The sequence below is a fragment of the Vicugna pacos genome, chromosome 5, assembly GCF_048564905.1.
Source record: "Vicugna pacos chromosome 5, VicPac4, whole genome shotgun sequence".
NCBI classification, from domain to species: Eukaryota; Metazoa; Chordata; class Mammalia; order Artiodactyla; family Camelidae; genus Vicugna; species Vicugna pacos.
This window is the reverse complement of record NC_132991.1, coordinates 49,709,754-49,736,358: the sequence shown is the minus strand read 5'-3', so window position 1 is coordinate 49,736,358 and position 26,605 is coordinate 49,709,754. Positions and strand designations below refer to the sequence as shown.

Sequence of the window (26,605 nt, the reverse complement as noted above, 5' to 3'; positions counted from 1 at the left end):
TTCATATAATTGAACTAATATCATAAATTATTTGCTTTGCTTTTGATTTTTATTTCATCTTTTTTAATTGGCAATATTTATACATGATAATGTGAAAAGGTACAAAGGGTATACAGTGAAAAAAGTGAGTCTCCTTCCCATGAATTCCATTTCCAAAAGTAACAACTTGACCAGTTCTTATATATCTTTCCTGAGCTGGCCAAGGAATGGCTATGTAATTTTGAATCCTGCTTTTTTCAATTATCATTTAACTTTGGGCATTTTCTCACATCATCAAAATTCCATGTAAACATTTTACTGGCTACATAATATATCAGCCTATGGAAGCACTATCCAGTTTACTGAACCATTCCCCTAAATTTAAACCTTGGCAATGTTTACAAATTTTCCATTATAATGAACATCTGAAGATTTATAAATTGATCTTCTATATTTCTGATTATTTCTTTGGGATAGAGTACTATAAGTGAACATGACAACTTACATTCATGTTTAAGAAAATATTCTCACCACAAAGGAAAAATGTATAGTTACCTTTTTCTTTTTTAGTCCTAGTATCAGTCAAACAGGCTTTGGAGCTTCCCAGAGCAACCAGCCACCTCTGTCTTTCAGCTGCATTTACTGCCTTCATATAGAAATGCTGCTCTCCTGGAATGATTAATTCCATTCTTGTGTTGTCTGCTGAATGGACTATAATGATAAACAAAGGGGAAATACAGTAATGAACTTAAATAATTTAGGGAGAATCAAATCATCACTTACACAGTATTAGATGTTTCAGACCTGACACAACAAACCATGACTCAAGAGGCAGACAGTGCCACTCCCTAAGGAGCTATCCAGTGGCACCCTCCAAGCTATCATTCTTACATATACCCAGGCTGGCAGTGGTGTCAAAGTGACGGCAGAATATGAAAAAGAAAAGAGCAATGAATTAACAACTGAAAAGTGAGAGCTAAGAACTGACTCCCTTGGGGCCACTGTACCACCTTAAGTATATGTGCACTGTCACACTACACATTTTTCACTCATGTCTTTGAAAGCAGTCTGTGTTTTGGTACCCACCCTCAAGCCTAGGATAGTGCCTGGCATAGAGATAAAGTACAATAAACAGTAACCAAGGTCACCTTCCATTAAGATAGTAGCCTTCAACTAATAAGCATATCAAAATCACTTGCATGAGTGTTTTAACATCTCTCCCTCAACACCCTCCTTTTCCTCTTCTACACAGCCCCCTACCCTGGATCTCTGACAAAAGAGAGTTAATGAAGAATTATGCTGAGCCAATCCTAAATCTCTGCAGCAAGACTAAATTTGTGTTATACTGTCATTAATCAACAAGTATTTACTCTGCTCAGAGCAGTGCTGGTAGAGGCAAAGATAGGAGAGGAGGAAAAAGATGTCTTTGCTCTAACAGAAGGAACAATTTTACATTCAAACACCTAAATGTTGAACTCTTTGGTACAGAGACTTCATGTGTAATTATAATGAAAGGTAAGAAGAGGCAAGAAATTTTAAAAGTCTTTAAGAAGGATTTGAGGACAGCAGGATTTAATTACGAGGAAAATGGCAAAGAAAAGGCCTAGATGAGGAACTAAATACAACATGTACTGAGGCGGCCAGAAGACAGGCCTAAATAGAGCCTTGTGTGGGATTACAAAGTAATGATATTCATGAGTGGACAAGCTGAGTGGAGCCAAATTATGAGGGGCCCAGAAAGTCTGGCAGAAGCTCTAATTTAGATGATTAATTACTGAAAATGTTGATCAGATGCTGTGTATTATGGCAAATAAGTGCCACAAAAGTTTTGCTATCTTATTATTCTACTTATATAGACCATTCTTGGATGTAAACAGTGAAATACAGAAACATGCAACAATCAATGACGGGTGCAAAAAATTTTGTCTAGGACTACTGAACTACTGAAATCCCAAAGTTCCCAGAGTAACTCTTTTTGCTACTTGCTAATACTAATGAAAGCACCAGTAGCTACCTTAAAAGAAAATAATGCTCTAATTTCCAAAGATGTTGCTACAAGATGAAACTATAGTAAGATTTTAGTTCCATTTTTAAATATATCAGAATTTATGGGTCAGTCAAGGGTTCTCCCCTCCAAAGTAGTAACCTGAGAAGGTAACAAATTTAAGAACAATGCTCCCAAAACATCAAGTTGCTAGGAAAAAATGGACAAAATCTCTGTAAAACTGTAAAACATTACTGAAAGAAATTAAAGACCTAATTAAATACAGGAATATACAGCTTAATGGATCAGAAGACTTCTCAAGAACATAATTCTCCCCCAAAATGATATACAGACTCAATTCCAATGAAAATTCCAGCAGATATTTGTAGAAATTTATAAGCAGATTCTAAAACATATAAAAAAAATGCAAAAGGCCAATAACAGCCAAGACAATGCTTAAAAAGCACAACGTGAGAAGACTTAGGCTATCAGATACTAAGAAGTATAAAGTTAAAGAAATCAAGATAGTGTGATACTGGCACAAGGATAGAAAAACAGGCCCACGGAACAAAAGACAGTACAGAAAAAGACCTACACACACACAGTCACTTGCTTTTTGACAATGATGTCCTTATGATGTAGTTGGTGAAAGGTTGTTCTTTTCAATACATGGTGCTCAGTCAATTAGATACTCATGTGGAAAAAAATGAATCTTGACCCCTACCTGACACCACATACAAAAATAAATTTTACGTCTATCACAGGCTAAAACAGACCTAAGTATAAAAGGTAAAACAATAAGCCTTCAAGAAACTTCTTATATGGAACACAAAAAGTTCTAATGAAAAAAAATTTTTGACATTGGATTTTATTAAAATCAAAAACTTCTGTTCATCAAAAGATATCACTAACAGAATGAAAATGCAAACTACAAATCAGAAGAAGTATTTGCAGGACAAAAATTTTTTCAGACTGTATAAAGAATTTCTACGAATCAATATGAAAGATAGCCCAATTTAGAAACGGGGCCAAAGGCTTGAAAAGGGACTTCAAAAGAAAAGGATGTTCAAATGGCTAATTAACATCTGAAAAAATACTCAACACCATTAGTTACTGAAAAAAATACAAGTTAAAACCACCATGAAACAGCACAATGTACTCTAGAAGTACTCGAAATCTTAAAACTGCTCATGCCAAGTTTTGGCAAGGATGAAAAGCAACTGGAACTGTCATACTCTGCAAGTTGAAAAAATAAATTGGTACAATCCTTTGGTAAACAGTTTGTCACTATCTCTGACAAGGAGTCTCTCCTTGATCAAACCTGTCAGGCTCCTCTGAGCCCTCTGTTAGACTAGGCCCCACCTTGGGCCTCTGTCTCTGTCCTAGCAGAGTTTAATTTTAGCAAACATCCTGCTAAGTCAATTGAGCTCCAATTCCCTACCCTCAATATCTGATCACCCTCCAAATCGAACCAAATTCCTCTTCCCGCCACCCTCCAGGTAATATCTGATCACCTTGACCTGCCTTCATACGAATCCCGTTAGGTCTGTTTAACCAGAACCCCCTTTTATCTCTTCAATTTCCTCTTAGTAATTTTCCATCCACTGATTCTCCCACCCTGCCCTCCGCCACTCTGCTCCTTGGCTATAAATTCCCACTTTTCCTCGTTGTACTCAGAGTGGAGCCCAATTTCTCGCCCCTACTGCAAAACCCTATTGCAGTAGCTCCTATACCTATCCGGATAGACCTGAATAAAGTCTGCCTTACTGGGTTTTTGAAAAAACATTTTTATTGAAGTATAGTTGATTTAAAATATCGTATTAGTTTCAGGTGTAAAAAACATAATGATTTAAAAATCTTACAGATTATACTCCATTTACAGTCATTATAAAACACTGGCTATATTCCCTGTGCTGTACAATATACCCTTATAGCTTATTTATTTTATACCTAGTAGTTTGTATCTCTTAAGCCTCTACCCATATCTTGCCCCTCCCCCTTCCCTCTCCTCACTGGTAACCACTGGTTTGTTCTCTCGATCTGTGAGTCTGTTTCTTTGTGCCTCACTGTTTTAGCAAACGTCAAGAGTAATCTTTTATTATCTGTTAAAGCTGAATGTATGAATATTCAATGCCTCAGCAATTCCACTCCAGTTCTACATCTATACTGAACAGAAACACATATACATCAAAATAAACATTTAAGAACGTTTCTGGCAGCTTTACTTACTATATTCCCCAAATGTGAAAAACAAACACCCATCAATACTAGAATGGATAGCCAAACTGTGGGACATTCATACAATGAAAATATTACACATTAATACGAATGGTGAAGTGTTACACAGAATAACACAGACGAATTTCACAAACACAGTGTCGAGTTAAAGAAGCCAAACACAAAAGAAAATACTGATTTACTCCATTTATAAAATGTTCAAAAGCAGGAAATACTTACCTATGGTGATAAAAGTCAGGTTAATGTAAACTTTTAGAGGGATTAGTGGCTGAGGGGACAAGATTATTATCCCAGCTGATAATATTCTAATTCTTGATCTAGGTGGTGATTCTACAAGTGTGTTCATTTTGTAAACATTCTTAAGGCTCAATATTGAAGATTTATGCCCATTTCTGATTCTTACTCTTTAATTAAATGATTAAACAAATAACAATAACAAAAATGCTGCTGTGGCTTGAAAAAGTTCTAGAGTTGCCTTAGAATTCTGCCACTAAGTCTTTCAAATATCCTCAAGGTTGGCAAATCTCTGAACTTAGAATGTAATTTGATTTGATGCTCATCAAATCTCATTTGGAATCAAATCCAAGGAATAAAATGAGACAAAACCATCATTTTAAAAAATAAAAATTAAAAACTCATGCTTTGAATGTGCTTTTCTTGTATGAGTTATAAAAATAAAACAACAAAATTACACCCCACATAGTTCAGGGAACATGCAAGCAACACACCAGGCTGAAGTGCTTCTGTATCTTATATGGCCATGACCCCTTGCAGGGTTTAACACTCTCTCCTCTAATGCTTTAATCTTTCTTTCAGTTCTCTTTGAAGAATTCAGTACTTTTCATTATCATTTTGTCTGATCTCTCCCTATCTACTTCCACCCCACACATACCTACCACGCACACAAATGAATCAATGGTCCGTGAAACCTTCCTTCATGAAGATCACAGCATGACTTAGAGCTTTATCTCTTCCCCTTTAAAACAGCACAGTATGGAAAAGGAGTAGGGAGGGTAACTTTACAGCAGAGAAACCTGACAGACACTACCTCAGCCAGGCGGTCAAGGTTAACATCAAGAGTGATACGGCTGATCTCTCAGCTCCTCACTTCCAAAATGACCAAGAAAAGAAGGAGCAATGGTCGTATCAACAAGGGTCCGGCCTCTTGCAGCCTATTCACTGCACCAGCTGTGCCTGAGGACACCATTAGGGCCATTAGGAAACATAGAAGAGGCTGCAGCTATCAGGGACATTTCTGAAGTGACCATCTTCAATGCCTATATGTTTCCCAAGCTGTACTTACATTGAAACTACATTACTAAGTGAGTTGTGCCAGTCACAACAAGATAGTCAGGAATCATGAAGTCTGGATGGACCAAACACCTCCCCATCCCAATTTAGACCTGTGGATGCTGCCCCACAACTTCTACCAAAGCCCATATAATGAGCTAAGTCCTTAAAGACTGAAGAAAAATTGTCCTCTGGGGAAAAAAAAAATTTTAAATGGAAATTATACTTTGAAAAAAAAAACGTGATAAGTCATGTTGACAGCATGTACTCCTGATAATGATAAGATGAGAATGGCACTTTACCTCTGTGATCTTCTCCCCAAAACCCAAAGCACCAGTCTAATTGTGAGGAAAACATCTGACAAATTCCATGGAGGGGCTTCCTATAATATTCCTGACCAGTACTCCTGAAAAGTCTCAAGATTACCAAAAAAAAAAAAAAAAAAAAAAGAGAGGAAGAAGAAAAGGAAAGGAAAACATCTCCATCACCCAGAAGAGCTTATCTCTAATTCAGCAAAGAACCAGAGTTTACCACTCTATCTTCACACTTCATCAAAATCCTACCGGGCTGGTCTCATGACCTTCAGAGTTCAGCTTCCAATCTTTACAATACTTTTCTACTAGAATGAAAGAAGACACTGGTAGACTCAGCATGGACACTAAAGTTGCGTCCATAAAAAACTTTTCAAGTTCAAATCAGAAGACCAGCACTAGTACTTTGAATTTCAAAGTACTTTGAATTTCAATTCAAAGTGTATTTATAGAGGTAGAAATATCAAAAACTGTGTTTAACAATGCCAAGTGCCACTCCTGAATGCTAAGGAAATAAATGGCAGCAGAAGATCCCTACCTGGTTAGAAGCGCTCTTCTCCTCTTTTTTGGAGTATGCTGAAGAACCACTTACTTACCTAATTTCAAATTCATCTAACTCCATATATTTACTTACCTTTAATTTCACAAACTGCCATCTTTATACTTCCTTTGCTCCCTTTGCAAACATCATCTTGTGAATCATAGTAGGACAGGATTCCATTATCTAAAACAAACCAACGCGGCTGCCAACCTACAAAGATCATAAATAACAAAAGATCAATGTATAATTATTTTTATCACATAGAAAACTATGATTTCAAAATTTACCATCCATGTCATTTCTTGGCTCCAAAACAACAATTTGATAATGAAATTTTTAATTGCCAAGACCTGCCCAAAATATTCTTGCATCAATCTCTATTTTGTCGGGAGAGATTTCTGGAGAAACCTCTAGATCAGCATAACTACAGGGAATAACACCTTTATTGTGGCTCACAATCTTGTCATTAACAACCCATAAGACCCATCTTTAAAAACAGCCCCACACAGAGTACACCACAACTGCCCCCTTTTTTCTAAGGGAAATAGCGTTGGGTTATGATGCAATGGGAAAAGCAAAGGAAGACACGGATTCTAGCTCCAGTTCTATTATTCTTTAGTTGAATAACCTGGGACAAATCTTTTCATCTCAATAAATATCAAAAATTCCCAATCTCCAAAATGAGTGGACTCAACAAGAAGACCTCTCAGGTGCCACTTAGCCCTCTAATTCTTAATTCTGCAAGGTGACCTCCCCCCTCCTATAAAATACTTTGCCTAAGCCACCTCCCTTGCACACAGTGAGTGCTGAATGCACTCCAGTCTCTCACACAGAAGTTGCATACCCTGTGGTGAGAGCATGGATTCCCACCACTGCTCTCTCCTTACCCTGCTGTTGCACAGCTCAAGCAGAAATGCTAGAATGCTAGTGCAATCATTCATTTAACATTTATTCAGTGACTACAGCACACAACTATCACAGACTTGGCTCGAATGCAAAGCTGAGGGCTTTCCTTGAAGCTCAACTCCCACTCTTACAAACCAAACTCATTGTTCCCTGAAATCTTATCAAGTATGCTATTAATTTACAACAGTTCATTGATTAATAACATGGTGACCATGCTGGAGGCACTGTGACTGTCCTCGTTCTTTCTGTGACTATTAAATCACCATTCAGCCTGGTCACTTTAGACACTGCCCGCTGTATGATTAGTCAGTTCAGTTTCTCAGGGGCCAAAGAGTACCAAGACAGTGACAGATAGGGGAATCATCCTTATATCTTGATACAGATCCAGGATTTACCTCCCCAAGAGGCTTTACTGGTAACACTTCTGAAATGACAATGCTGAGTCATCATAAAAAGGTCAAATTTCACAGCAGGGAATGTCATAATACAGTTCAGAGGGATGGATATTCGAAAACAAGTTTCAGATGCTTGGAAAATTCTTTTCATGAAACACTATTCTCCCTAACGAGGCCTAGCAAATTAGAAGGTAAGTTCTTTTGGTACATGAACTCTATCTTGTTCATCACTGCATACCCTGCACCGGGAATGGCGCCTGGCACATAACAGGTCCTTTAAAAAAAAAAAATGTACGTCTCAAGTAACTGAATGAGTGAATGAGTAAATACCAGAAGACTGAGATACTGCCCGTTATGCATGAGTACAGACATGCAGTATCCTCATGAGAGTATACTGTATTGGGGTGCATAAAATGATGAAAACAGTATCTTTCCAAACATTAATTCACCTTGGCAAACAAATTATAAGCAAGGTGCAGAGAAAATACCCTCCTCTGCCCCAGGTCTAGTGTCTATAAGACAAATTATGATTTTGTAAACCTGCACTATTTTGATTCATTATCTCTTTAAAACAAATATTGAGCAAAATGATTCACTTAGAATTTGCACCAACTTGAAAGGGGACCCTAGTAAAATACATTCGTCTAATTAAGACTGTTAATTACCTCCACACACCTTTTTGAAGAAGTATTTAATAAAGCAATCTCTAATTGACTGACATATATATATATGAGGGCTATGTCTTTGAGAAAGAATCATAGCTATTTCCTTTTTCATTATCTTTTCAAAAAACACATTCTTTTTATCTCAAATTACCAAATGTCACTGAAATTCTTGTTCTCCACAAAGGATTCTCAAAAAACACTGTCATCAAACTGGAAGGTTCCTTAAAGATCACTTAGTATAAAGAGTTGCTCATCCTTCTGACCTAAGATGAACCAAAGGTAATAAGCAGCATGCCACTGGGCCAAATTTAAATGTTAAAAATGGAATTCTTCCAAACAAAAGATTTCATGTCATCAAGTTCCTACAATGCCTACTAGCAGTTAACTGAAATGCTCTACAAAAATTAAAACCTTAAGCACACATGGTTAAAAGCTCGACCAGTTGGTGCCCAGTGATAGGAGATAAGAAAGAGGGTCACTGAGAGCACATTTCGCTCCAGGAATAAATCATGACTCATCTTAGTAATCACCCATTCCTCTGGTCTATGCATAAGTGGTTCCTCATATGCCCTCCCAAGGCTTGTGCTTATGAATGTAGCAATGAGATGCTTGCACCTCAAAGCAGAGTAACTACTGTCTTAAAGTTAAACTAAACAGTGTAACTGTTCTCACAACTGCCCATGTGAAAATGCCTAACAAAAAATATATGCCTCATTTTTAAAAAGTTTCCCAGAGCAGGGGCTGGGAAGGGATAAACTGGGAGTTGTAGATTTGCAGATACTAACTAATATACATAAAATAGATAAACAAGTTTATACTGTATAGCACAGGGAACTATATTCAACATCTTGCAGTAACCTATGGTGAGAAAGAATATGAAAACGAATAAATGTATGCTCCTATATGACTGAAGTATTGTGCTGTACACCAGAAATTGACACACTGTAAACTAACTATACTTCAATAAAAAAAAAGTTTTCCAGAGCCCAGAATGAGAGAATAGAACTTGAAATTGCTGATGAAATGTATTTATTCTGAGGGGCTGTTTTTGATAAACAAGAGACTATTTCCAGAGAGAAAGAGAACAAAGCATAGTCAATAAACATAGCTCAGATAGCTCAGACACACATTATTGCACGATGTATGTATTGGAGTTGGGGTGGGCAATTACAGGTTTATGGTCATTAATTAATGAATTAATTGAACAAGTAGATATTTCTTGGTTCTTGAATTTTCATCATATCTATAAAAAGTATTTCTCCAACACTTTGAAAAACTTATATTAAATCAACAACCAAAAAAATAGTCGTGGCAAAACACTGAAAGTATTTCCACTAAAAATCAGGAGACTGCTAACTCTATTATTATATAATGCTGTAAGTCCTTACCAATGCAGTGACACATGAAACAGAAACATGGCTTGTAAACAAATTATGACATGTCAACAAATGAAACACTGTATAGACACTGAAATGATGTTTCCAAAAATTTTGAAAGACATGAGAAATATTATTGTAAGTGAAAATGTAGGATGTAAAACACTGTGTCTATGGATCAACGTTAACATCATCAGTAACTGACAAATTGACATCATGTGCTTTCTGAGAACTTAACATCAATTATATGGTGTTTTTGTTAAAACAGTATAACTTGAACCTAATCATGAGGAAACACCAGACAGCTCCAAACTAAGGGACAACATACAAAATTAACTCGTCTTTATTCTTCAAAAATGTCAATGTTGTGAAACAGTAAGACTGAAAATTTAAAAGACATAATCAAATGCAAAACAAAAGTTTCCTGTTAAAACATATCAGTTATAGAAATAGTGACATTTCAAAGCAAATAAAACATCCATGTATCATAAATGTTAAAGCATTTGCTGCTATTAGTCTGTCTTCAGCATCCCAATTAATCAAAAAAAGAGATAACTGTAGCTCAGTGTGTATGTCTTGAAGTGTTTACGTGCAGATTTTGTACGAGGTCAGGTGGACACAAGTTGAATGTACCATACAATTACTAAGGGGCTCAATATAACAGTGGAACAGTTGGAACAGTGAATAAGCAAGCAATAATCAAGATTTGCCTATTATACTAGACCAAGAAATCTGTTTGCTCTTTAAACTTACTTTAAATCCATTCCCCTTCCTTTAATTTGGTGAGATCATAGAATTCTAACATTTCCTCTAATTTGGGGAGATCATAGAATTCTGAAGTTGGAAAACACCTTCAGGATAAACTAGTTGATCACCCTAGCCCTATCAGACTGAGATGAGAGAAAGTGACTTATCCTTACTGTTAGTTGATGGCAGAGATGGAGATGCAACTCAGATTTAAGGCTCTTAATACCAGGCTGCTGGTGTCACGGAAAAGGGCCCTTTCTTGCTGGTCTCTCATTTCTACAGAAATACCTAGCTCTTTGGAGTTCTTCCTTTCAACCGCTTTCGTGGGTGAAATTGACTTGCCTGCTCCACCTTCTGTGTATTACACTTTCTTCCACAATTTCTCACACACTTGAATTTTAAACCATAAAGATACTTCATTGATGGTCAACCCCTAAGAGAATATTATCTGGAGACAGCTTTCAAAATCATGCTTCCTATGCTCGAACAATTTCAACAAAAGAAATTTTAAAATACACAGTGTTGCTAGGGAAAATTAAAAGAAATAGTGAAAATATTTCTTAAAATTAAATCTTGATCTTAAAGGGTCCATTCCAGTTTATATTTCATTCTATATCCCTACAATCATTTATTAACAAAATGTTGAAATGAGTGTGAATAGACAGAATGCAACGACATACGTAGAGTGACCAGGAATTGTTCAGGAAGCTATAGGAGGAAACAAATATTACTACACAAGCAAAGAAGTGGTCGGATGCACTTCCCATCCTCGGGATGGTGGGTAGTCTCGAACTGTCCCCTGCAGAGGCCAGATGGTTCTTCCAAGGGACAGAGAGAGGGATTAAGCCCAGGAACCAAACAGAGCCAATTCTATGTGAGGGTCCCCGCCGGCCAGGCAGAGAGAGGAGGAGCCCCTGACTTGCCTGCTCCGCAGCCTCCCCGCCACCCCCCCGGAGCAGCCGGGCCCTCATACCTGTGAGATAGTTGGTCCACTTGTACAGAACCCCCTCCATGCTTCAGAGCCCGGCGCCGCGCATCCTCCCGGCCCGGCGCCGGCCGCGGTGATGAGGGAAGCGCGGAGCCTGGACAGCCCCTCCCGGCCCGCCCGGGCCCCTCCCGGGGCGCCCCCAGCCGGCACCGAGCCGCCCTCAGCCCGCGCGCGCCGCCGGGACGTGGCGGCCCTCAGAGGCCGGGACGACAGCCGCCGCGTGGAGCTCGGGGGCCGCGAGGCGCGGGCTCAGACATCCCTGGGCGAGCCCTGGCGGCGGCGGCGGTGGTAAAACTGCGACCGCGGCCCCCCTCCCGCTCGCGCTTCCGCTGTCCCACTGCTCCCTCCCGCGCCTCGGCGCTTCCTCCTCAGCGCCTGCCTTCTTTTCCCTCCAGGCTCCTCGTTTGTTTTCATTGACCCCGGCGTCGCTTTCACTTCCTGGATGAAAGGGGCCGGCTCATCCTGGGAAACCCCTCCCCGGCGGCGGGGCTGGAGGAGCGGGGCCGGAGGCGGCGCGAGGAGGGCGGGCCGGGGCTCTGACTCTGCCTCAGCCTCCCTCAGCCCTCGGCTGGCGGTCCCGGGGCTCCCACTCTCCCCGCTGCTGCTGAAGCCTGGACCCACCGGCCGCCGGGGCCTAAGCCTCAGCTCCCAGGACAGCCCGACTCGGACTCCGCTGCGCGCGCAGCCCGCGGGCGGACCCGAGGACGAACTCCCAGCGCACGCGTCCTGCAGGCAGTGACTTAGGCCTCGCAGGGTTTTTAAAACAGCCTCAGGTCCTTCCGGTGGCTGTTTTTCAAAAAAAAAAAAAAAAAAAAAAAAAAGGACGAAGAAACAAAGAAAAGAAAAAACTTCCTATATATGTTTCCTTCGTATCCTCCTCACACTGAGGGAGTCCGAGAAAGTATCTCCAAGGCAGGCAGCGTGCCGCTGAGTCGTCCGGCAAGAAACCGCTAGGAGCCCCAAGGAATTGTCTTCCCCGCTTATTAGACAGTCACAACTTCATTTAGAATATAAAACATGGAAGCAAACGAGTTTATTTCATTTCAAAAAAATGGGGCTTTCCCCTAGGCTTTATAATTTTTTTTAAAATCCTGTTTGGAAATGATCATCATCTTGTATAACTGACAATAATTTTCAGATTTATGGAATTTTGCAAACTTTAAAGCAAAGCAGATATAGCAGGCTCAATGTTGCAGCTTTTCTTAGTATCACCGAGGTAGTTAACATACCTCCCCTTCCAAATCCTGACCCAGGCCTTAAGTGGTTTAGGTAAAAGTCTTTGGGTATTCACTTGGAAATAAGGTGATTTGATGGCTTAAAGAGATGGACAGAAGGATGTGTAATAAATTAAATACGTGCAGTTAAATGTTAATGACAGAATCCAAGTAGAGGCTGTAAGACCGCGGTAATAGGGTAGTAAAGTTCATTTGTTCCTGTGTGTTGGAAAGTTTTTCATACTAAAATGTTAGGAGGTGGGGTTATAAAGCTGACTTTGTGTCAGACTTGGTCAAATTCCTGCTGCCTAGTAGCTGTGAGATTGAAACAGAATGCCCATACTCAGATCACCTCGTTTTCTCATCTGTTCAATGTTTATAATTACCGATCTCGCAGACTTGGTAAGAAAAACAACCTTGTCTTGGCTTTTCCCGCACGCCTACAAGCCCTCAAACCAAGGGCGGCCCCAAGTGGTGAGGGGAGGAAACGCAAACCAGCAGCGGGTGTGGAACGGCTGGAGTGGGCTCTCGGGAAAAGTCTCTTAACGCTGGCGGGGAAGAGCAGCACCTCTGCTCACTAGTGTGTGGCTTAGCCTGGACCTCCTCATGCATGACTCTGACCCCGAGAAGGCGCTTCAAGGATAACCCAGAAGCAAAACGCCTCCCCCGATGCCTACCAGTTCTCTAAGAGTCTGATGACAAGCCTTTCACGCCCAGAAATGGTAATCGTATTCTCTGACTACGCCATCCCGTCTTTTTCGTTCGTCTTCTGCCAGCTTTATTTTAGGTAACGTAAGCGTTCCTTTTGAACCCTGGGGAGACTAGCTGTAAAATACGCCGACTTAGTGGGGAGATGCGGCGTTAAGTGTGCACCACTGCCTTAGACTGAGGACAGCCAGCCAAAGCGCGTGGTACCGCGGGGACAAGACCAGCTGCAGACGCAAAAATTCGCTGGCCGGGAGGCGGGCGGGGCGAAGCGCGGCCCCGCCCCTGCCCTTTGTGACGTAGGACAATGCCTGCCACGCGTCGGAACTAGGTTTCTGGGGCGCGAGCGACTCGAACGAGGGTACGTGGTGGTCATCTGCGGCGAATTCCAGGAACCATGCATTTCTTATTTAGATTAATCGTTTTCTTTTACGTGTGGGGCATTTTTACTGCTCAGGGGCAAAAGGGAGAGGAGGAAGTGAAAATAGAAGTTTTGCATCGTCCAGAAAATTGTTCTAAGACAAGCAAAAAGGGAGACCTGCTAAATGCCCATTACGACGGCTTTTTGGCTAAAGACGGCTCGAAATTCTACTGCAGGTAGGAAATGATGGGAACAGCTCCTGGGTCCAGTTGATGCAATAAATCTACCCTCCGGCCACCAACCAGAAGCCTAATTGGTTGGTTGGTTTCTTGTTTTTCTTGTAAGAGTTGAGCCTTTTATTCCTAGGAAGGGAAATCAGATTTGGTGCATTTCCCTATTAAGCAGAATATTACTTTTTAAATTATTGAAAAATGTGGCCCAAGAAATTATCACAGATACACTACTCCACACTCACCCCTGACCACCGCCATTATCCTTGAGACCTGTAGAAGTAGGTCAAGAAACTGATTGTAAGAATGTTCACACTTTTCCTGTCCAGTAGTTTAAGAGATATTATCTGGTGTTCATAAGCATGATATTTACTGGCTGGGGGCCACTTTCCAACTGTATCAAGAAGCCACTACAACAATGACATTACCTGGTTACTTCTGGGCTCTGTGTCCTTCCATCTGCCCTCTCGTCCCACTACTGCCTGCTCCGATTTAATTGGTGGTTTATTGCTTACAAGAACGTCTTTTCTTCATCTGTACTATTACCCTATAAAAATAGGATTGGGGAAAGTTAGTTCTTTCTATTTAGAAGAAAATAGAGACATTTAATAAGAAAAAAGATACAAATTTTAATTACAGTTCAAATGATTTTTGAGGCTAAACCTGCACCATCGTTCTTTAGAACAAACCAAGGGAGGTTAAATAAGTTATTTGGACAAGCCATGCAGCAAGTTAGGGTCAGGAGACCCATTAAAAACTTAACTGTTGAGTAGTTTTCATAAAGATGACAATAAAAAGGAAAATGAGATGACTCCTAATGACTAGCTTTGGGCAAATCCTACCTCTGGCTATTATGAGGATAGTTTGACCCAAACACTCCCCCAGGGGTTTCAGAATGAGTCCTAAAATAGGGAAAGAGATGGTGAGAAAGGACTCCAATTTTAAATTATAACTAATGGCCAGCTGTATTTTAAAGTTTGATTTTATTTTTCTTGAAATCAGCTTACCTAAGTGTTTTTAATTATAGCCGGACACAAAATGAAGGCCACCCCAAGTGGTTTGTCCTTGGTGTTGGACAAGTCATAAAAGGCCTCGACATTGCAATGATGGATATGTGTCCTGGAGAGAAGCGAAAAGTGATTATACCCTCTTCATTGGCATATGGAAAGGAAGGCTATGGTAAGATGTTTTAATATGTATATGTCTAAGTTATATTTAAAAATAAATCATAGACATCTGTGTATATAGTCCAAAAAAAACAGAAAGCAGAGTCTCAAAGATACATTTGTAAACCACATTCATGGCAGCACTATTCACAATAGCCAAAGACTAAAAATAACCCAAGTGCTCATTGACAGATGGAGGAATAAACAAAATGTATATACATTCGATGAAATAGTATTCAGCCTTGAAAAGGAAGGAAATTCTGATACATGCTACAGCATGGATGAACCTGGCATACATTATGCTAAATGAAATAAACCAAACACAAAACACAAATACTGCATGATTCCACTTCTATGAGGTACCTAGAGTAATCAAATTAATAGAGCCAGGAAGAGAAGGGTCGAATAGGGAGTTGTTATTTTATGGGTATAGAGTTTCAGTTCTGCAAGATGAAAGAGTTCTGGAGATAGGTTGCAATGTGAATGTACTTAACACCTCTGAACTGTGTACTTAAAATGGTCGATTTTATGTTACTTGTATTTTCCCACAACTACAAATTTTGAGTTGCTAAAAAAAACTGAATTAAAAATCATAGAGGAAATAATGATAGGCTATAGAGTCCAATAAACTTTAGCTGTATCTAGTCCAGTCCAGCCCAATCCCCTCTTTTTACACATCAAGAAATTAAGACATTGTTGCAATACAGATCTCTGGCCAGAGTCTTTTATCCCACAGAGTGGTGACACTCATAATGATGGTGTATATTTTATAAAACTCCACTTAGTCATTTTAAATTTGTTTTTAGTATGTATTATTACTACATAAATGTCTATAGCAAATATTTTGGTAAGCAGTACCAAAGTCAAGTTTATAAAACTCAGGAACCTGGAACATGACTTTAGAGTAAAAGGACACCATTGGAACATTGTAAAAAGAACATCTGAAATAAAACAAGCTGTTAGTCACTATTATCCAAAGTCAGGAGAAGCCTTGAAATATGGAAGAAATGAACTGCTTCTTTCAGGATCTTACCTGTTTTTTAAATCCTAGAGTAAGATCTGAGAACCTAGGTAAAGCAGATAAATGAGGAAAGTGCTTGCAGCATGTATAAGCACATATGACCTGTTCTAGAAATGGGCAAGTTCATAAACAAGTGGTTCACTAACCTAAAAATACAAATGACCTACCAGAATACTCAGTTTTATTCATAGTTAAAGAAAGAACTTAAAACAAAAATGAGACACCATTTTCACCCATCAGATTAGCAAAGACATAAAAGTTGGCAAAGATATAGAAAAAGCAGCAGTGACACAGGTTATTGCCAGAAATGTACATCATTCAACCTCTCTAGTAATTTCTATCAAAATTTAAAATGCACGTATCCTCTGATCACATAGTTCCAAATCCAGGAATGTGCACAAAGGTATATCTTAAAGAACATTCACTGCAGACTTTTGGGTAGCAAAAGACTGCATGCTATCTTAGTATCCCTCAATAGGAAATTAGTTTAAAAACTTATGCTGTAGCTATACAACGGATTATTGTGTAGCCAGTAAAAAGAATGAAGTAGAGCCATATGTATTAATATGTTAAAATAAAGAGGGACAGAATATATTCCTAGAATGAATATTTATTGAGCATCAGTATCAGACTCTGTCCTAGGCACTGCACATAAAGCAGTGTACAATGCAGAAACAACTCCCTATCCTCAATGAGCTTACATGCAAGAGGGGAATTTCACATATGCATCATGTATCTACATAGACTATATCTGAAAGAGAAACCATCTGGTGACATTAAATATTTCTGGGAAGGAGGCCTGAGGGTCAAGGGTGAGATTTCTTTTCACTCTGTAATATATTGTACTGCTTAAATTTTTAATGTGTACATGTATTAAGTATTTCTTACTGAAGTATAGTTGACTTAAAAAATCTTAAAATGTTCTCAAAAAATTAAAAATAGAACATATGATCCAGCAATTCTACTCCTATTTATCCAAAGAAAATGAAAACACTAATTCATAAAGATATATGCACCCCAGTATTCACTGCAGCATTAATACAATTGCCAAGACATGGAAGCAACCTAAGTGCCTGTCAATAGTTGATAGAGAAGGTACGGTATATATACAATGGAATATTACTGCACCATAAAAAAGAATGAAATCTTGTCATTTGCAACAACATGAATGGACCTGGGGGTATTATGATAAGTGAAATAAGTCAGACAGGGAAAGACATGCATTAATTTTTCCAAAAATCATTAAAATTAAAAGTGAAGCAGAATAGAGAAATTTTTACAAAGGGGGAAAATGGGCAGTCTGGCAGAGGGCTAGTTTCCATCTTGCATTCTCAGTTGGGTCCTTACTTCCTACTGCTGTGTGAAGATTATAAAGAATCTCTATCTTCTCATTCTATTTAAATCCCTTGCTAACTCCACCTGTTTTAAATATTTACGATATATTTAAAGTAGTTAAAGATTTTCTATGATGATATATTATCTCTAATCTCCAATACTTCATTGAAATGGCATGCCCTCTTTGAAGCTGTTGGTTTACTCATTAGGAGAAATTATTCCCTAGCCTATTCTTTCCAGCAGAAGCAGGGAATCGCTGCCCCAGTTTGGATTGCAGGTTGGTTAAAAGTGTGAGTCAGACCCAAACAGATTTGAAACTCCTAAAGAGACAGTTCCAGATAACTACAGCTTCATTTTCAATGCTTTTAGCCAGTCATTTGGTCCTGTCACAATAGCTCCCACAGAATCATAATTTATGTATCCTATTTTTAGTTGTAAAGGAACCTAGGGAAGAGAGAGAGAGAATTGAAGATGAATTAAATTGAATGTAATCTTGTCCTAAAAATGCTGTCATAGGTTGAGGCCAATTCTAGGCAAAATGATATATGCCTTTCAGTCTCTTTAATCTCATTTTCAGAGTTTCTCTTTCTCATGTAGATACCTTTACCTTCTGCCTGCTACCACAGCACCCATGCCCCTCTCTGCCTAGAGCACCCAGATCCCTCATCAATAGATGCTCCTCCTGGGTCCCATGACCCAATGGCAAATGACTACTTAGTTTGTCCTTTTTGTAAACTAATTTATACTTAGATATATATAACTACCCAGGCTGCCTAAGCTATTAATAAACCAGACCCTTGCTGCAAAAATGTAGAAATTTGACTTGAAGAAGCTAGTTCATACTCAATTTGAGGTGTCTTCAATATACAGAAAAATAGTGAATCTCACTATTAACACCACCAACACCTTTGTTTTACATATAAGGACACTCAGACCCAACAAAAGTGTGCTCTTTGAAATGTAGTTAACTGCTAGTTTACCTGCATTATTTATAACAGTTTACTTGATAGCTTGGATTAGATTATTTTAAAAGCTGCTATGTAGACCATAAGTAACTGCTTAACAAACAACATCTAGACTGAATAAACTTTTTAAAATAAATTGTTATTTAGGCAAAACATTCTCTGACATAAATCTTAGCAATGTTCTCCTAGGGCAGTCTACCCAGGCAATAGAAATAAAAGCAAAAATTAACAAATGGGATCTAATTAAACTTAGAAGCTTTTGCACAGCAAAGGAAACCATAAGCAAAACAAAATAACAACCTAAGGAATGGGAGAAAATATTTGCAAATGATGCAACTGAGAAAGGTTTAATTCTCAGAATATATAAACATCTCATACAACTTAATAATAAAAAAAAAACCCAATCCAAAACTGGGTGGAAGACCTAAACAAGAAATTCTCCAATGAAGACATACAAATGGCCAATAGGCACATGAAAAAATGCTCAGTACCACTAATTATCAGAGAACTGCAAATCAAAACTACAATGAGATATCACCTCACACCAGTCAGAACAGCCATCATTAAAAAGTCCACAAAAGATAAATGCTGGAGAGGGTGTGGAGAAAAGAGAACCTTCCTACACTGTTGGTGGGCATGTAGTTTGGTGCAGCCATTATGGAAAACAATATGGAGATTCCTCAAAACACTAAAAATAGACTTACCATATGATCCAGCAATCCCACTCCTGGGCATATATCCAGAGGGAACTCTAATTTGAAGAGATACATGCACCCCAATGTTCATAGCAGCACTATATAAAATAGCCAAGATATGGAAACAACCCAAATGCCCATTGACAGATGACTGCATAGAGACTTTATGGTATATTTCCATAATGGAGTACTACTCAGCCATAAAAAGAATAAAATTCCATTTGCAGCAACATGGATGGACCTAGCAATTTTCATTCTAAGTGAAGCCAGAAAGAGAAAGAAAAATACCATAGGATATCACTCATATGCAGAATCTAAAAAAAAAAAGGAAGATAAAAGGACACTATGAACTCATCTACAAAGCAGAAATAGATTTGCAGACATAGTAAACAATCTTATAGTTACTGGGGAGAGGGGATGGGAAGGGATAAATTTGGGAGTTTGAGATTTGCAAACGTTAGCCACTATATATAAAAATAGATTAGGAAAACAAGTTTCTTCTGTATAGCACAGGGAACTATATTCAGTATCTTGTAATAACCTTTAATGAAAAAGAATATGAAAACAAATATATGTATGTATATGCAAGACTGGGACACTGTGATGTACATGAGAAATTTACATATTATAACTGACTACTTCAATTAAAAAATAAAATAAATTGTTATTAAGATCTAACATTAGCTATAACTTTATTTTAGGTGATGCTAGAAGGAATCTTTCCTCTGCACAGTATCCTTGCCTCATGTCACAGAGCACCCCTGCATGTCTTGAAATGCATGTGACTGAGTTGTTAGTGCTTTAATTAACAGTGCATGTGGTATGTATAGATTCTTTACATTAACTCCTACATCTTTGATCTGCTTCTCTAAATACAATTAATTGTATAGCAAATGCATATTTTCCTCTTTATACTATAATTTTTTGCAAGGAAAAACTTAATTGGCAATATATTCTATGTTTACAGTAGAATTTTTTGGAAACTTTGACTTCTAATATTTTTTCTTAAGAAATGTGAATTTATGTTTGAATTTGTTATTAATTATTGTCAGAAGTTATTTTTCTGTCATAAAGAGATCATAACTGGACAGAATAGGAATGGATTTTGTAAAAATGATCATTGCTGTAATGATCTAGCTCTTTTACTCTTAAGTCAGGTAACATGTGGTACGTTTGTTGGGATGGTCACATTAGTCATGTGATACATGAATAGATTTTTTTTTTTTAATGTCCTGGCTTTGGAGATGATTGATTCATTTCTCCTTTTGGCTGTAACTTTCAGGCTTTTTTTCTTTGGATTATATATAGATACTTCAGCAAGAAATCTCCACTTTTTCATTAAATTACTATTTGCTTCAAAGAACAAACATTCATTTTTTTAAATAAATGACAGAGGTCATTCATTCAACAAATATTTAAGTGACTATAATGTACTGATGACACAAGCCACCCATGCCTCTTAGCAAGTCATTTCTGCAGCTCATTTTTATGGCTGGTCATTTGAAATAGCCCATAGCCTGCTAAAATCATCTATGACATCAGTAAATAGATTAACTTTATTAACAAGAACTATTCAACTTAATACTTAAAAGGTTTTATTGTGTTAGAAATTTCTTCATAAAATTCTTACTGGTTTATTCTGTCATAGCACTACTTTTTAATGTCTATTAAGAATTTGAAAGACAAGTATATTAACACAAATATCTTATTCATACTTCCAAATAATTGAACAAAATCATTTTCTAAAAGGTACTGATCTTTGACTTTTTCTGTGAATTTCTTCTCGGCACTAGCTCTCTCCTCTTTATAATGTTTGGGTATATTAATAAAAATTACATGATTTATATTTATTTCAATTTATTGAGGACATAATGGTCCCCTAGGTCCTTAGAACTATCTTGGTTTGAAAACATATAGAAAAAATTTTCCTAAAAAATATTTAGAAAGCAGTTTTTACATGTATGAAATAATATAATCTTAATGCTGTAATGACTATTAGTGAATAAATATTTGAACATTATCTTCATGTAAGTTAAACTCTTAAAATTTACACCTTTAGCAGAAGGCAAGATTCCACCTGATGCAACGTTAATTTTTGAGATTGAACTTTATGCTGTGACCAAAGGACCACGAAGCATTGAAACATTTAAACAGATAGACACGGACAATGACAGGCAACTCTCTAAAACCGAGGTAATTCAAATAGATTTCGTATGTACAATGTAATTTTTTCCCACAATTTAAATACATCTGTGTTACAGCTGTTTTTTTTAGTTCTACCCAGTATGGGCTACTTTCCTTTTATAGAGCAGGTAACAAAAAATTAAGTTCCAAGAAGAAAATGTGCTTTTCAATATAAAACCTGAAACTAAGTCAACCTGTTCAATTTCCCTTCTCCCTGCAAGAGGGTCATTAAAATCCCAAAATAATCTCTACAGGGCATTTCCAGCCTCTACACTATTGGAGCAGATCTTTTTCAAACAGCATTATAGGAATTTGTAATAGGGCAAATAATTGCCACCTCATAGGATTGTGAGGATTACATGAGATCATTAAAAGAGCTAGCAAGAATTTGAATTGTGGCCCTGAAAGTTGGTAAACAGGGGCCAGGAGTTCAGTTACCTAGCTTCTGCACCCCAGTTGGTCTTACATATGAATTGAGGGCTTAGTACAGACCTCAAGGTGCAGTAACTCTGGAAAACAGAATGGAGATTCCTCCTCAGATAATTAAGAATATAACCACCATATGATCCAGCTATTCTGGTTCTGAATATTTATCTGAAGAATACAAAAACACTGTTTCGGAAAGGTATCTGCAGTCCTGTGTTTATTACAACATTATTTATAATAGCCAAGACATGGAAACAACCTATCAACAGATGAATGGCTAAAGAACATATATCACAGGTATACAGTGGAATATGACTCAGCCATTAAAAAAAAAAATGAAACCTTGCCATTCACAACATGGATGGACCTTGAGAGTATCATGCTAAGTGAAATGAGTCCAACAGGGAATGACAGACACTGTATGATTTCACTCTTATGTGGAATGTTTAAAAAAACAACAAATGAATGAAATCAAACAAAAACACACACACAGATACAGAGGACAGAGTAGTGGTTGCCAGAGGGGAGGTGAGAAGGTGGAATGGGTAAGGAGGGTCAATTGTTTGGTGACAGACAGAAACTAAATTTTGATGATGAGCACACTGAAGTGTATACAGAATTTGAAATATGTTGTACACATGAAACTCATATAATGAACACTTATTTTTTTAAAAAGATCTTGAAGTAATAATTTTTGTCACACTTTCTCAGTACCAGGTATAATTATAAACCTATAGTGTGTGAACTTATTTCATCTCCATGACAGTTTATGAGGTGGGGCCCTATTGTCATCCTCTCCATCTCATAGATGGGGGAAATGATGCCCAGACAGGTTAAGTAACTAGCTGAAGGTCTCACAGCTCTAAGTGTCAGAACAGGCTTGCAACCCTAGCAATCTGGCTCCACTACTGTGCTCTAACCATGAGTTTACCCAGCCTCTTGCAGGGAACTTCCATCATGGACGTTTCAGGGCTAATGCTTGTTTCGGTGAATTCTCGTGCCTTACTTAGTCCCACTGACTCTACTATTTGTTTAAATTAGGTATCCCAGCTGTCTCCCCTCTTTTTTGGAGGCAGTTTAATACACATAACTAAACCACCTAAGTAATAAAAGACACAACCAGGTCACTGATTTCAAATGATGGGAGTAAGCCCCTTGTCTCTTGTTTTTTTCCCTCTCCTCCAATTCTTTCCCCACCCTTATTCTACTTCCTCCTCCATATTAGTAAGGACTTTTTCCCTGAAGCTCTTCGGCTGGTTAGTGATAGAAGAGGAATAAGGGAGTGGGAACACGCCCTGCTCTGTAAGAATAGCAGCAATTAAAGGGGTGGCAAACTGTTCCCCATGTGTTTTTTCTGTTGACTCCTTATCACCCTCTTTAGAGTGAACCGCAGCTACAGATGAATTCACGTAGTACCCAAGAGCTCAGCCTGTGCACGCAGACCGTTCAGTATCACTTGCACACCAAGAGGCATGTTCATCATTATGAATACACCTCAGTAAACCTTAGGGGACCTTCAGGTCTTTTCTGGAGAATGAAAGTAGGGAAAATCCAAAATAGTGGCCTGCTTAGCTACGGTTTGCCCAGATGTTTCTCACATATCAGCTGCATTAGCACAAGTGAGAGTGATTTTGATTTTCATATGGTTGAATGATAACAGTAACTGTCTTTTATTGACACCTGTAAACATGACTCTAAATCTCAAATCAATCCCACAACATAGATACTATTTCCCTCCTTCTACAGATGACAAAACTGAGGTACAGAGAGGTTAAATTACTTGTCCAAGTGTATGGCAAAGTCTGGATTTGAAACATGAACTAAAACTACCTTCCTTCATCATCAGAAAGATTTAGTCAGTTATTTCTGCAGTATACATAAGATGGGGGAGAAATGAAACACAGTATTTTTATTACATTATTACAAAGTAGAAACAGTGTGGAGCCCATTGCCAGCAAAATTAAGATCATGTTCTTACCTACTGCTTTTTTGTACCTCTTCACTACATTGTACTAGGAAAGTACATTTTGAGAGTCAGCAATATTGGTTTTATATATATATATAAATATATATTTACTTACATATAAACTGAGGAATACTTGAGGCTGTTTAAAATTCTTTACACCTACATAGGAGGCTCAGTTGGAAGAAAAAAATGCATCTTTCTCATATAGGACTGAAGTCCCATTTGAGAACAGTTCATAGATCCTTCATTAAGATTCACTGATCATTCTAAAATAAGGCTTACTCAACAATGGATTGTTTGGATATGTATTGCTAAAAACCACTCAGGGTTCAACTTCAGCCTTCAAAAACACTGTTGCTTCTAAAACACCCAGCCTTGCTTAACATTATCTTCAAATCATCGTGCATTGCTTTCTTTAGTTATTATATGTAAATATATAGTATATATAATTTATTTATATAATATATATAATTTCCAATTAATATAATTGAGTCACATATATAATTAGAAATTTTTTGTAGCCACATCTTTAAAAAGCTCTCCGCCATGGGTCTCACAGACCCAAAGGATGAAGGACCACCCATTTCTCACTGGCAGTCTCCCCCTCCCCAGACCAAGGCCCCCCATGCCAAGCTAAGCCTCCAAGTGCATCAACTAACCCTCAGCTCCAAATCTGAGCCTCATACCACACAGATGAGGAACACTCCCTCGGGTGCCCCGAACTTACCCAGCCCCCCTAGCACTTGCCCAAAAGAGTCTCTGCCAAGGAGTCAAGAAAATCCAGTGCTGAGGTCTCAAAAAAAAAAAAAAAAAAAAAAAAAGTAAAACAAGTGAGATTAATATATTTTGCTTAACTCAGTATATCTAAAATATTGCCATTTCAACATGAAACCAATATAAAAATTATCAATGAGATACTTTTTTATTGTCTTCAAAATTTGTGGTTTATTTTACCCTTATAGTAGCTTGTCTCAATTTGATCTACCACATTTCAAGTGCTTAATGGTCATACATGGCTAGTAGCTACCATGTTAGGCTGTACTTATAATGTGTCTTTGCTTAGAGAAATGTCATAGAGAAAAGGGAATACTTCAGAATACCTGTTCTTTATTTGACATTATTATTAGAGAGATTATCATAGTCTGTAGATTGGGGGAGAGCTATAGAAGCATAGAAAAATTAAGAAAGTTAAATTTTATTTCAAAATCTGTGGTTTGGTTTTATTCACTATACAGCATATTAATTTTAGAGATTACAGAAATGCCAATTTGAATTTTATTCACTAAGGGAATCCTTGAGAGTGAACTTCCTTTGATAATGTGGACAGTGTAGATTACTGGAAAGCATTTAGTTTCAACAAAATTTAATTCAGATGTTAATCTCTGAGTATGTACCACTAACCACCTATAACCTCAGGGGAAGCTAATTTGAAGATCTGCTTCTCTTCAGAAACTTGCTTTAAAGGTTGATAAAATAAAACCTCAAATAGCTTTCAAAAATTTTATATCACTTATTATAAGTAGTCTTAGATATGAGTTTCTTTATGTAAACATTTCTTCAAAGTTGCTGAAAATTTATTGTGATACCTTTTTATTAAAGAAATATTATTTTGGCCCTCTAGATAAATCACTACCTGAAAAAGGAATTTGAAAAAGATGAGAAGCCACGTGACAAATCATATCAGAACGCAGTTTTAGAAGATATTTTTAAGAGGAACGACCATGATGGTGATGGCTTCATTTCTCCTAAGGAATACAATGTATATCAACATGATGAACTATAGCATATTTTTATTTCTAAATTTTCTTAGCTACCTACTGTACTTTATATATAAAGCAGTCACTTTTCTCCAAGTTGTATTTTCTATTTTTCCCCGATGAACGTATTTTGATCCCCTCAATACATGTAATTTTGGAATAATAAATGTGAGACTGTTTTGCAAAGTTAACTTTCAGGTAATGCTTGATTGTGTTTCCTATTGCTTTATTCTGTTAACACAAATTGTAGCACCATGAAATCTACCTCTGCATCCCAGTGGGCAATTTTTCCCCTTCAGGTTATTGGAGGACGTCTATGTCAAAAACCTGCAAACTCTTCCCAACTCTAACCTTTATGGCATGTATAAATATGTAAATATCCAATTTCTAATATTTTGCATGTTAAAGTACCCCATATTTTTTAAATATTCAATGGGGACCCAGGAATTTAACATTTCATTTATATGTTTCATAGCATTACAGATATTAGGATATAAAAACCATAGGACCAAAGAGTCTTCCTTTAGTATGCATGCAGGAAAGTATTAGTTGTATAACTCTGTCTCACAGAGAGCCTCAACATAGTCTCTGCTTTTTGGTGCAAGTTTCTGGCCTTGCATATTTGTTCCATTGGCTAATGTTTAAAGTTATTCGATCAGACCAAAGGCTCTGTGCCTCTATCTTAGAGCAGGCATAATAAAGTCCGTACCACTCCGAGTCTTGTCCTCCCTCAGACATCATTATAAACGTACTACACCTCTTCTCGTAGGTGTTTATATCTACCACCCCCAACTTTTTGTCTTAATAGTTTTAAATTGCTGCTATGGTATTTCTTAGTTTCCCTTTCTCTAGGTATCTCTATCCTATGTCACTTCATCTCATGATGTTCTTGTTATTAATAATGAATGAGCATTACAAACTGATAGGCTATCAAATTTTTGATAGATGTGTAGAATTTATTTTACACATGAGGCTACTTGAGGATAGCAAATGAGGATGCAAATGAGGATATTAAGTGCCATGGCAATTCTGTGTCATGGTCAAATCATCATGGTCCAACTTGTTGAGAGTAAGAAGTAAAGAGATGCTGTAGAAGATCATGTCGGTGCCCAAGAAAGGACATATTTATTGGAACATGTAAGATTTTGCCTATTGCGTCT

General features: G+C 37.8%; 2 protein-coding genes and 1 pseudogene across 5 annotated transcripts in view; 2 read left to right on the top strand and 1 right to left on the bottom strand.

The window, feature by feature from the left end:
- Positions 1 to 13,486, bottom strand: part of PLEKHA3 (pleckstrin homology domain containing A3) — a 39,255-nt gene extending 25,769 nt beyond the window's left edge. For 2 of the 3 annotated variants that reach the window (XR_012072700.1, XM_072961231.1), the window contains exons 1-3: positions 11,406 to 12,062; positions 6,437 to 6,553; positions 535 to 690 (exon numbers count right to left, since the gene is read on the bottom strand). Coding sequence is in view for 2 of the 3 variants with exons in the window: in XM_072961231.1 (XP_072817332.1) it covers positions 535 to 690; positions 6,437 to 6,553; positions 11,406 to 11,445 (313 nt within the window). In the remaining variant the exon portion in view is untranslated. Of the gene's footprint in view, positions 1 to 534; positions 691 to 6,436; positions 6,554 to 11,405; positions 12,063 to 13,311 lie in introns of those variants that run through there. The other variant, XM_072961232.1, reaches the window with a different exon arrangement.
- Positions 5,317 to 5,645, top strand: LOC102537321 (small ribosomal subunit protein eS26-like; annotated as a pseudogene).
- A 44-nt stretch (positions 13,487 to 13,530) lies between the features above and the next one.
- Positions 13,531 to 25,636, top strand: FKBP7 (FKBP prolyl isomerase 7). 2 transcript variants are annotated; one of them, XM_015244381.3, is made up of 4 exons: positions 13,531 to 13,936; positions 14,958 to 15,109; positions 21,175 to 21,305; positions 25,310 to 25,636. In XM_015244381.3, the coding sequence occupies exons 1-4, from the start codon at positions 13,737 to 13,739 to the stop codon at positions 25,469 to 25,471; spliced, it is 645 nt and encodes a 214-aa protein (XP_015099867.1). In that variant the 5' UTR covers positions 13,531 to 13,736; the 3' UTR covers positions 25,472 to 25,636. The 2 variants fall into 2 exon arrangements, with proteins under 2 accessions (XP_015099867.1, XP_006210277.1); XM_006210215.4 differs by having other exon boundaries at positions 21,172 to 21,305.
- Positions 25,637 to 26,605: the final 969 nt, after the last annotated feature.